Below are 12797 nucleotides of genomic sequence, written 5' to 3' on the forward strand. Positions count from 1 at the left end.
ACAGGCGTTGAAGTAAAACACCTTTCCGACATTTCGATAGCTGCTGACAACGAAGGTTCCCGCTTGGGAAACGCCACGCCATTGTGCTCTCCGATCTGTTGCTAACGTGCGTGAGCCCCCCCCCCCTCCCCCTTCCAAATAGACTACCGCGGCTTTGTGCTCTCCTCCAACAGCCCAGGAGGAGCCGATTGTCCTAATAAGTAGTTACCTGGGACAGCACCAGAATATTTTTTCTTGGCGGGCAAAGTGGGGGGGGGGGGGGGGGGCAGCAGGCAAAAAAGTGGGGGCAAAGCGCGTGCTCACTGACCGCGCTGCTCTCGATTTGGGCAACGGCTCCAGTGCCGACGACGTGGGATATAAAGACACACCTACTACACACAACGAGAATTTAAGTATTACTACATGGCGAGGCTGGCATTCCCAATGCCCCATTCAAAACTCAATAGAGCACAGGCCGTCTCGTTGCGCTTACTTCAAACCCATTCGTACCCGTCGTTAGCATACCTAAATGCAATTTATCCACACAAATTCCCCGATGCCGCCTGCGCCACTCGCGGGCAGACCGCTACGTTAGCACACATGCTTTGGGAGTGCGGGTCGCTTGGACCGACTTATAGCAAACCCGAGTGGGATACGCTTCTGCACAGCCCAGAACTGCAGGACCAAATCCTGGCCGTCCAGTGTGCCCGCGACAGGGCCGTCAGGCTATGTCCTGCCGGCCCCCACGTGGGAGTAGCCGGGTGACGCGTTGCAACCTCAGCGTCTGCACTGGACCATAATAAAGTTGTTCGCATTCACTCACTCACTCGCTCACTCACTCACTCACTCACTGGTGCCATCCTTGGTAGCTAAATAAGTTTCAGTTGGTGCTTTCTTGCTGGAAATGCGCCATTCACAATAAATAATACGAAGTGTTGCACGGTATTGCACACGGACGCGCGCCGATTCAAGAATCACCGAGGATACGACAATCAATCTGTGTGTTCACTCATTACGATTCATTTTTTAACATCGGTGTCATCGTCCTACGTTGTTTCTGTAATATTACGCCCACGGTTCACGATCATATCGGACTGCTTGCGGAGTACGTATACGATACACGACAGAACAAACACAGCAACGTGCGACTAAATGTTCGCACCGAATGACGGCAAAGGTCCTGTCCCGGTGAGCAGGCGTGGAGGAATTATCAATGCAGTGGGATCGGGATGAATCTCGTACACTCCCGGCCTATATTCACGTTTTCTCGGTAATATAGCTCTTTACGTGGGACGCAGCACGCGCGTCATAGTAACGATATACGCGTCCTTGTCGTGTCAAAGGTTGATGAAACGTTTCTAAATTTTGCTCCACGCAATTGGATACAGTAATAGTATAACCACGATAAACGCCTGAAAAGTTTCTCGAAGCTGTTTCGAGGCCAACGTATGGCCCCACCTGGTTTTCTTTCCCTTGGTTGCAGAAAAGTGCGAGTTTCCACTTTTCTCTTGATTGCCACACTATAGCTATCCTATTTTGATGCGGGTAGTATTTCTCCCTGTCGCCATCAGACTATATATGGTCGTCAGTCTAACCCAATGGTTGTGGATAGACTAACGCCGCAACTGTCGGGTTTTTACGCCGACGCTCAAATGAGCACTTCGCTTCGTTGGCTGCTGTCTCGCCGTTTTTTTCCGATGGAGGCGGAAATGTTGTAGGCCCGTGTGCTCAGATTTGGGTGCACGTTAAAGAACCCCAGGTGGTCGAAATTTCCGGAGCCCTCCACTACGGCGTCTCTCATCATCATATGGTGCTTTTGGGACGTTAAACCCCGCATATCAATCAATCAATCAATGTCTCGCCGTTTTCTTTTTTTTTTTTCGTATGTTGAGGAGCACGAGTTCACCCCAATAAACCTTGTTTTATTCACACTACGTCGTAGTTGGTCAAGTGACAATATGGAAGAATTAGGCGATAGTTGTTCGAAACACATCCAGGCAAAATCAAAAATAAATAAACACAAAAAAAAACCATACAAGTGTACGCCATCGTATAACACATGGGAAAAATTTATGAATAATAGTGCGTTAAAATAATATTGTACGTGGATAAGCTGGAACCTTACGTAACTAAAATACTACTACTAATAATAATTAATATACAAATATTAATGAAAATTTATGCCTTCCGCGTAAAATATATATATATATATATATATATATATATATATATATATATATATATATATATATATATATATATATATATATATATATATATATATATATATATATATATGCCGAAGCAAACATTATCCTTAGAAATGCAGCAATCGCGACAGTTACTTACGGCGTTTGACTCAGACAACGGGTCGCAGGCATACACGACTACGCTGGTGGCGACTCTTTTACTACCGGCTGGCAATAAATAGCAAGTAATGACCATTCGTCACAGCAGGGGCAAAAATAGCGCCGAAACTCAGCGCCTGGCATATACGCAATCATACACACCACAATAAAGCTTTGTAGCGGGATATCTGGAAACTCAGACACGATGGAATTCTTCGAAGCGGAACTGTGTATAGGAGCTCGATTGCCTCCAGCTTTAAAACAGAAACATACCCGCTTTCTGCAGCCGGTAAAGGTTCATTGTTACGCTTATGTTACTTGGTAAGCTTTGTGTCACTCTTTTATACAAAAGTTACCTGAAAACGTGGTTTTCACGCACCTCCTATAGACTCCTAGTGCCGAATTTTAAGAAAGCATAACGCTTAACTTTGAACAGCCGGTATAGCTTGGAAACGTGGCCATACGTACGCTGAATTTGCGGCCCAGTCGTATTTACGCATGCCACAAAGTAATCCACGAGTGAACAAGTCCGCTGAAAGCAATTGTCGCGATATCGTGACGACGACTGATCGTAAGGAGTAACATTATTTCTACGAAGTCAGGTTATATTTGCTAAAGTTACTATCGAACATCGAAGCACAATCGATCAAAGGCGCTGTACAAATGAGCTATACTCAGTTTGATCACTAGAGAAACAGAAATAAAGAAATGTGCTTATTCTTTAAGCAACCAAACTTTATAATGAATAAATAAGTCAGTTGATAAGGAAACAAATACGAACGCAAAAGTGCTTCAGGGCATATCTCGCACATTTACGTACACGCTTCTTTATAACAAGTTAAACGGTACTTTCCGGCTTCTGATTGAAAATCTTACAGCGGCTTTATCCAAGAAACGGTGTATGCACCCTCGTACGAAGGGTTCCTTCTTTCATGTATTTTCATCAGCAACATATGGTCATTATGAAATTTAATACAGTCAGCCACAGAAAATACCATTTGCAACGAGTTATTGAATCTGAGACAAACCATCTCCGTCGTACAGTAAACAATAGGTAATGCGGATTTCACGGGATCATAAAAACAAATGTCAGAATTAGCCGAATTATATTTAAAATAGCGCGAAAACCTTAAACGCATGTCTATTACATCAACGCTCTTTCATTAGCTCGAGGAATACGCAAATGTTTAACAATTATTTTGCACTACACCAATGCTCAGTTCTTTCTGGTTCTTTCACACAATAAACGCCGGTCAGGGCCCCCGTGACTCGACCAGCAACGAGCTCTAGACCCACCCCTTATTGCGTACAAACGACGCTATTGTAAATGAAGACCGCAGTTTTTTTTTTTTTTTTTGGAAACCCGCGGTTGTTACAGTTGTCTGCGAATGCAGTTTTCATTCGTTGACGTGGATAATTTACGGGATTTGGCGGGCTCCTTGGATCGTCCGAATCAACGGGGTCTCGATCAAATATGACCGAAATAACGACAGTTTGACGCCACTAACCAAAGCGCACGCTGGGCAGGACCAGAGACCCCGTCGGAATTATCCGGTTTTCCGAAATTAACGGGTGTCAAATTAACGAGCTTTTCAACCCCCCTCCTCCACGCCATTGTATGTGCTAAAAGCAAATGGTCTGTCACTGCATGCTATACGAATATACGGCGAGCCCTCATCTTCAAAGTCACTATCAGAAGGCACGAAAGCGTGCAAGCCGGGCTTCGCTATATTATCAGAGATAATCACACCGCGTTTACTGCAAATCGAAACCGTTCGATATCGCTCGGTTATTATCGCAGCCTCGGCAAAAAACGGCCGCTCGTCATCAGAAAAAAAAAATAATAATAAAAATTGCTTCGCGAGCGTCTCGACAAGTGACACGGCGAGTAAAGCTATCCAGCCGGGGTTTCGCTTCGCGATGACAGCTGGATTACGAAGAACTTAGTTGCGTTCAGCGACCGCCCCGACACGAGGGCATTATGAGATGTAGCTTTAGAGGCAACGATAATCAACTTCGACAAATACGCCGCACCCAAGGAAACCCATCATAGAATACAGCGAAGCTGTATTAAAACTGTGCAGCAGTCGCGGTGAAGTAGGACAGGTCATGAGGAATTTAGTGAACGATATCAAGGGTGGCCCTTGAAGAAATAACCTCTTAACAACATCAAGTTCGACCTGTCAGTAATCAAACCTTTTTGCGAAGTGAACCATGCAACGCGGACCAGTGACAAACTTGCAAACCGATGGTGGATGTAAATCATGCGACTCTAAAAGACGGAACAGTGTTGGTTATACTTGCCATTCAGAAGGAAAAAAAAAAGGTTTTCACTGTGCGAGGTGTTTCGTAGTCTGGCTAAGGCGCGCGCTGAGATAACGTGCGTACCCGGGCGCCGAAAGCACGTTCGTTTTCGGATCAAATTTTTTATGAAATATAAAAGACTTCTAGTAGAAGAGCTCGTGTTTGGAATGTGTACTGCGCGCGGTATTACGTTCTGGACGCGTTTCGCGGAGAATTTCGCTGTCGCAAGAAGCATCGGGAGTCGATTGTACACAATGATATCACACTGGTATACGTGCGCGCTAGACAACTTGTGTCGTATGCTCGAGATAGAAAGAATAATAAGATAAGAAGAAAGCGACGCCTACTAAAGATTAGGAGTTCCTGAGGAACGCACGACGTACGCATAGCACGCGCTGCAAACGTAAACTCGCTCCCGGCGTATCTTGACACTCTCAAAGGTCGGTAAACGCATCGAAATAAAGGAAAAGAAAAACGCGCGCGCGACTATGTTGCACGCTGTACACGCTGAAGACGCGCGTAAGATACAGAAACGGAAAGTGAAGCGCGGAAAAAAGAAAAAATAATAAACGCCTCCGAGCAAGAGTTCGTCGCGATGGTGAGCCAAAGGAATCCCGCACGCTCCCCAGAGGTTGCCGATATTGCAAAAGAACTCGGCCCCTTACAGAAGTAAGCACGAAAGCAAAAAAAATAAAAATAAAAAATAAAGCCACCCTCGGTTGACAGAGCATCCCCGTTGCAGCCCTCCCCGCCCCCTCTCGCCAGCATTGAACGCAACTTTTGCAGCGAGAATAAGAGAAAAAAAAGAGAAATCGAGATTCCTGGCGGCTCACAAACGAGCACGAAGGATCGCCCGAAGGCACGCGTGAAAGAACGGCGCGCGCTGCGCGCCACGGAGGTAGCTTACGTGAGGAAGATGGCAATAGCGTTAGCCTTGATGTCCTTGCGCACCAGTGCCCAGGTGTCACGCACTAGGCCCTTCTCGCGCGGAGTCAGGCCCGTCTTGGGGTCGGCCACGTCCAGCTGCTGCTGCTGACTCGACACGATGCTGCCCATGCTGCTCTACGTCGCACCACCACTCGTACCAAGCGCGAGCGTACTCCATGAAACGCCCGGGATCGCGGGCCCGGGTTATATCGGAGAAGCAGACGACGCCGAGCGAGGGGCGATGCAGCAGACGAAGCCAGCGCCGCCTCGCGCAGGGCGGCCGCACTCGACTCGGTTTGGAAAGCGGGGTTCATCAATCGTAGTAGCTGCGGAACTACGTCCCGAAACCTTGACGCGTTTATGACTGAGTTTTTGGAAACATGCAGTTAGTGGCGCCATCTGAAAGCGACAATAAAAAACTTAAATCATTGCCGAAGCAGCGGCAGTCTTTAAAGTTCTAGCGTGATTTACTGGAACAAGATTTAAATTAAGTGCTTTCGAAAAATTTTGATGAGTTACAGGCGCTGTATTATCCTCAATACGTGAGCCGCAAGCGTCGGAACCCTGCTCCCATTATCATTATGTCATCCCTTGAAGGTTTCAGCACCGCAACACTGGTAAGTGATACTGATAGCTTGTCTTTGCGCCTACAGATGACGCCAATATTAGAGAAATTAAGCAAATTATGCAAATGCAGGTTTGGATTGTGACACAGCAAGCTTACGCGGGAGTTTCGTGAGCACGTCGAAACAGAGTCGAGTGACCAGCCATTGGTTCGTGACTCCAACGTGACGTACACGGCACGTGACTATGACGCAATGAGGCGCGCGCGCTAGTCGAGTGGTGCGTTAGCGAGAGTTTCTTTATTTCGGGTGCAGCGAGACCTAGCGACCCCGGCGAAAGCGCGAAGTCACGGCCGACGCCTGTTGAGTGCCGGCTTTTTTTTTTTTTTGTTGTTGTTGTTTCTTCCGATCGCCGAGTTTCGATCTACATTGCCGGCCGCGTGTTAACGCGCTCTACTGCTGCGCTCCTCTCTACATCGCTCGCTCCTCCTCTCTGTATATTTTTCGTTTCTTTTTTGTCATCTCTTCTACCTAGATGTTACGTCATCACCGGGTGGAGTGACGCCATTCCAACTTATGCGTCCTCCGGTGGCCGTGGGTAGAAGGCGCGCCGTTCGATTCGAAAGATTAGACGCAGTGGCACGGGTGGACCCAGTAAGGTTTTGCATGCGCATTAGAGAATATCTGATGGTCATTATGAATTAGATGTCTTTTACTCAGGCCCGTAGCAAGAGGGAGGGGGCCCAAGCACTTCCGCCACGAAATTCAGAAGGAGGTGTGTGCTTTATTGAGGGCGTTTACTTTTTAAAAAATGGGTGTTTTTGAAGGCCTTCAGCAGGCGCCTCCCTCCTCCTTCTCCCCGAACAAAAATTTCTGGCTACGGGCCTGCTTCAACTACATGGCATAGCTTCTGATCCTGATGTGGCTTTCACAAGTCTCATAATTTAAACTGATTCGCCAATAGCGAATTAGTGATTCAAAACTTAATTTCGTCCCAATTGTAGGCACAAGTCGAACCCACACATAACGAACTCAGAATCAATAGAGAATTAGTTCGATATATCGCATAATTCGGTATCTGTATGTTAAAAAACTTGCCTAATCTCAACGCGAGTTTATGTGCGCCAGTTGGCTTCACAACATTGTTTCACGATAGTGCAAGAAAGGCAGCCTTCCGGCAATACGGCAAAACGCGCAGAAGTCTTTCAGGCTTGTTGTGTCACTGTTCTTTATTAAACGTTCTTTGTTAAGTTTTGAAGTGTTGATATAGCTTTATCGCATTTTAACCATGCCGCTCTTACACTATCGCGATCATTATGAGCCCGAACACTGGTGTTAGCTGAACAGTTTGACGCGCATCTTTCACTTTTGCTTTCGGTACATTATTTTTTTGTGTGTGTGTTATCAAGGCTAGCAGCCGATGGCACGCAATCAGCTGTGGTTTCACAGCAACAATCAAGCGGGAGTGCCACCAGTCATTGGAAGAGCGCCTTCCTCGCCCCCCCTACTGTTTCGGCAGCGCCATCCACACATCGTGTTATCTCGATTTCGAGGCGATTCGCCACGTGCTAGTGTGGTCGAGCTCATATTGCTCACAAAAGTACATAGTTTACAAAGAAGCCTTCCCTTAAATGGACAATAAAGACAAACAACAATTGATGTTCGAGTGAAACCTCAATGCATGACGTCTAATACAGCAATATTATCAAAAACAGGGACCAGCATAAATTAAGCTACATGTGCCACAGTGCCACACTATGGGCTCCATGAGTGCTATATTTTTTAAGTGATCCCGGTGAAGTGAGAGCTTCCGACTACAATTAATCAATGATAGATGCCGGGAATGTGCGACCACGAAAAATGTGGCTCTTTAAAAACGAGACAACTTGAAAACTAGATAACTCTTAAACTTCCCCTGCCCCCGATTCTTACTACGTCTACATCGAAAAATTTGTTGAGAACCATTTATACATCTGTTTCAAGAAATGTGTCCAGTATTATAGAAAAATTACAGAAAAGAGGCTTGCTACCTGCGGCGTTCCCTCTAACGTGGCAGAAGGCGTCTAGAGATGCGTACAAACATTAATTACGGTAGTGATTATAAACGTTAGCACGTTTAACCTTTTTAACCAGCCCAAATAAGCAGGTGAGTCAAATGAATGACTTCTACTCATTCCTGCGACTAGTCCAAGGCCACTTTCGAATTCCTCAAAGGCGGCCACCGGTGATCCAGGCGGGGCGATGAAATCTGGCTAATTTAGCACGCGAAACCAAAAACCGACGCACGAAACGATGCATTTGCCATTCACTTAACAACACCTTCAATGACGACACTGTTTCCCTCGCCGTTATTATAGGCACTGCGCCGTGCTCCCGACAGGGCTGCAGAAATGAGGTGCCTTTCTCCTCTTCTAACCACTACAACCCCCACCGTTATCAACCGCCAATCTATGCACACTTCGTATCGAGGCAGCGCTTTCCTGTCGCATGGCCGCTTATCAACCCTCACTAATCATATTACTCCGGTGCGAGGGAGCCCCGCCACGGTGGTTTAGTGGCTAAGGTACTTGGCTGCTCACCCGCAGGTCGCGGGATCAAATCCCGGCTGTAGCGGCTGCATTTCTGATGGAGGCGGAAATGTTGTAGACATGTGTGCTCATATTTGGGTGCACGTTAAAGAACCCCAGGTGGTCGAAATTTCCGGAGCCCTCCACTACGGCGTCTCTCATAACCATACGGTGGTTTTGGGACGTTAAACCCCAGAAATCAATCAATCAATCCGATCCGAGGGAAGCGTTGCCGTCGTTGAGGGCGTTTTTGACTCGACAGCTACGCGGCTTGGTGCGTCGGTTTCGATTTCGCCTGCTAAGTTAGCCAGATTTCATAGCCCCTCCGTGATTACCACGACACAGTGGCCGTTTTTCGAAACTTTTCAAGGTGGCTATGCGCTATTCGCAGCAAGGAGTCGAATTCGCCCATTCGACTCGCCCGCCCATTTCCACTGGTTAAAACGTTAATTGCGCTATTTTTTTATAATAACTGTCGTAGTTGATGTCTATACTGACGTCTATATGCCTTCTGCCCGGTAAAGGGAACGCCGTAGGTAGTACGCCTCTTTTCTTTAATTTTTCAATACGTCACAAACGAGCACTCCATGCACCTCCAGTGTGCATCAAAACAGAAGGCGCCGGCCAATCAGGCGCCGCCATTCGAGGCGCCAGCAACGGTCGCTTCTCCACGGCGTGCACCGCCTACAGCTCGTCCACACACAAAAAAAAAAATAGAGAGAAAAAGAAATCACAAAGTGAAAGCGATCACCGGGCAATATCGAGAGAACTCGAGAAGCCGACGCAGCTGCCACCGGCGGCGCGTCCGTGAGCACTGTAGAATATACTAGAAAGATATACGTTCCCTGGCTTTCAGTGTGCTGCGCGTATACGTGAGCGGTGTGAAGTGTTTTCGAACTGGACGGCTGCCTGGTATAAGCGAGTGGCGACGGACAGACAGCGGTGAAGAGCTGCAAGAAGGAACGAGCCCACGATGGAGGGAACAAGCGCTGTAGTCTTCGAGAAACGGTCCGGACTCTGTTCGAGTATTTGTAGGCCGGCATGCATGGTTGGTGAATATATTTCAAGACCTTAAGTGATCGAAAGAGTTCGTAATGCACGAGATTGAATTTGTAGCGTGATCGGCTTGACTGTTCCCCAATTGTACTGAACATCATCTGAGTCTTATAGTTGAGACGTCCCCCACTACGCCACCGATCGCCAAAGAGAGGGAAGATAACAACCCTTTTTCTATCCGGTTCCCTCTTCGCTACGTGTCTCAATCACTTTCTACATACAGGGATTCGGGCTGGGGCCGGGAAGTAAGAGACACCACGCCCTGTACCTGTTTACTGATTCATTTAATATATTACTAACTGCAAACATCGTATACGCGCGTACATCAACCACTACACAAAATTATTACACATGGTTTACACACTCGCGAAGTGCGACGCAGGATACATAAGGGAAACAACTTGGACAATAAAATGGTGCGACGATACAAAGTAGACGCATCACGACACAAATGGTAAAGTCATTAATGAATAAAACCCCGCAATGTCTCAACACGCCACCTCCCTTTCCGCAAAGCTAATCTAAATAAGATGCACAAAGTCCGTCTCACGAAAGGTCCATGTTGACGGGGGCCCCGGAGCTGGCTGTTCGAGTCGGGGCTCAGGGCTTCTTCCTGGGGTCATTGTCCAATTAGTCGGCGTCTTCATCGTCTTCGTCATCGTCGCCTTCGTCGTTCCTCTCAGTGATTTGCATCTTAGTCCTCTTTCGTAACGCTCCATTCACTCGCCTCCTATCCCTTACTTTCATTCCACATCGTACCGTCCTTGCCCCAGTCATCATCTCATCGCCTCTCATCGCTATCTCTTCGCACCGTTATCTTCCTTTTCCATTCCGTCTCTCTACCATCTCAATCTCAACGCTCCGTCTCTCTGACTCTCAAGCTCATCGCATCCTATCTCTCCGACTCTCTTCGCATCGTATCTCTGACTCCCTCGTATGGTCTCGTAGTCCCTTTTTGTAGGACCCGACTACGCCCTACCGGGGCACCAAACCAGTCGCCACTCCACGCGGCGTATCTTTTCTTCTCAGTCCGAGTGTATCATTGAAGAAGAATGGCGATTTGGGCTAGTTGGTTTGAATTCACGATAACAAGGGTTGCAGAGATGTTACTTGGCTCGCGACTTCAACTTAACTTGAGCAAGTCGGCGCGAAGCAAGCAGCGGACTTCAAAACGCCCAAGTCAGCCTTCGCGTTTCATAGATGCTCAGGCTGTCTTGCTTGGTCAAGTCAAGAACGAGCTTAAAAGCAGAAACACGCTGCTCGCCTGCTAACGAGGGTAATAATGAAGTTGTTCGCGTAAGGCATGCATTACACCAAAAAAAGACCCTACGTTTTAAAATAACTATAAAAACGAAGGGCCACAAGCATATTCTTGCCATTTTACGGCTAACGAGCGGCACGTGGTGCCTGCCACCACAGCGATGCGCAGTGTTGCTTCTGTAAAGCGTTCGTTGCCCGCTGGTTTTAGTGGCCACCCAAATGCGGTGCGTTTCTCCACGGTTGCTTGTTTGGAGGAGAAACAAGCATCGCGTTGGGTTCTTTCGTCGTTTTTTTTTCTCAATCGAACGCCATGGCATGTATTTGTGCTGACCTGGCTCACGAGGTGACGCGATTTTCACGGTATTTGCCTGTGTTCGCCTGTGTGCATTCCTGTAATGGGCTAGGTCGCAGTTATTATGAAAAAAAAACTAGTTCTGGGAACAAATGTGATTCGTATCCTTTTGTTGAGCTTGGTAAACAAGAGAAAAAGCGGGGGTCAAAGACATTGCCCTCAGCAGAATTCTGTCTCGCGGGGTGCAGCAATGTATCGCTGCATGATGATGACGTGGATAAAAAAACCCGTGATAGGGGCATCTCTTTTTTGTGTGTGTGTAATTTTACGTAGCGTTGTGCTACAAGCGATGCCTTTCTGAGCGAGAAACAGCGCCCTAGACGGGACGAAAGAATAGACGAGGCACACGGACACAGCACCGAGTCATTTTTTTCTTACCGAAAGAGACGGAAAGTGTCGTCGTGTTATAGAAAAACAGAAATAGCCTTTGCGGTTACGGAACACTTCAGCGTTGTCGACACCGGGGCTATTAATACGCACGTGTGTGTAGTCGACACAACCTGTAACGCAAGGGAACTCAGCCACTTCATAACAGTCCGCCGGATGCGGAAAGCGCACCAGCATCACGTACAGGTGCTTTGCGATGAGTAGCGTAACTTTTCCGACTGCACGGCACACTGTCGACTACGGAATGCAGACGAAATTTCCGGTCACTGGTTGGAACGTGCCAGCGCTGTAAAACCTGAGAGCCATCAGTAGCTGTAACACTGGATGCAGGGGCTGTCTTCGGTTGTCGCCACTTTCACGGAGCGGCAACATAACGAGCAGCTGCCCCACGGCGTTCTTCATGAATCTGTACCTAGCGTGGAATTGTTGCTCGTCGTACAACTCCATCGGATTTCCTTGGTCACGTAAAGCGGTTCCAAGAATCTTCGGCAGGCAGTGCGCCTCAAAAAATGCTACGCTTATGGCGAGGCAAGCAAACTCAAAAGCGGCCACCTTTCACGCGACGTCCATTCGAGTGGTGGCCATGTTGGAATAACGCATGAAGTCGCTTTCAAGCAAGCCCCGCAGCTGACTTGAAACTTGTCCTGACTTCGACCGAGCCAAGTCGCCTTCAAGTCATCCGCAAGTTCGAGAACGATTTATGGTGACCGGCAAGAGTGTCTTGAGTTAAGAACGAGTCAAGTACGAGTCAAGTAACATCTCTGCATTCGGGGGTAAGTAAGAATGCAGAGATGTTACTTGGCTCGCGACTTCAACTTAACTTGAGCAAGCCGGCGCGAAGCAAGCAGCGGACTTCAAAACGCCCAAGTCAGCCTTCGCGTTTCATAGATGCTCAGGCTGTCTTGCTTGGTCAAGTCAAGAACGAGCTTCAAAGCAGAAACACGCTGCTCGCCTGCTAACGAGGGTAATAATGAAGTTGTTCGCGTAAGGCATGCATTACACCAAAAAAAGACCCTACGTTTTAAGATAACTATAAAAACGAAGGGCCACAAGC

The 12797-nt window shown here is 47.6% G+C and overlaps 1 protein-coding gene across 2 annotated transcripts in view; it reads right to left on the reverse strand.

The window, feature by feature from the left end:
- The window catches only part of LOC119180216 (globin), a 145473-nt gene extending 139552 nt beyond the window's left edge, over positions 1-5921 (reverse strand). The window contains exon 1 of one of the 2 annotated variants that reach the window (XM_037431360.2): positions 5539-5810. In XM_037431360.2, the coding sequence (XP_037287257.2) occupies positions 5539-5687 (149 nt within the window). In that variant the 5' untranslated portion in view covers positions 5688-5810. Of the gene's footprint in view, positions 1-5538 lie in introns of both variants that reach the window. The other variant, XM_075869410.1, reaches the window with a different exon arrangement.
- Positions 5922-12797: the final 6876 nt, after the last annotated feature.

Source organism: Rhipicephalus microplus, chromosome 7 (assembly GCF_043290135.1).
Source record: "Rhipicephalus microplus isolate Deutch F79 chromosome 7, USDA_Rmic, whole genome shotgun sequence".
Classification (NCBI taxonomy): domain Eukaryota; kingdom Metazoa; phylum Arthropoda; class Arachnida; order Ixodida; family Ixodidae; genus Rhipicephalus; species Rhipicephalus microplus.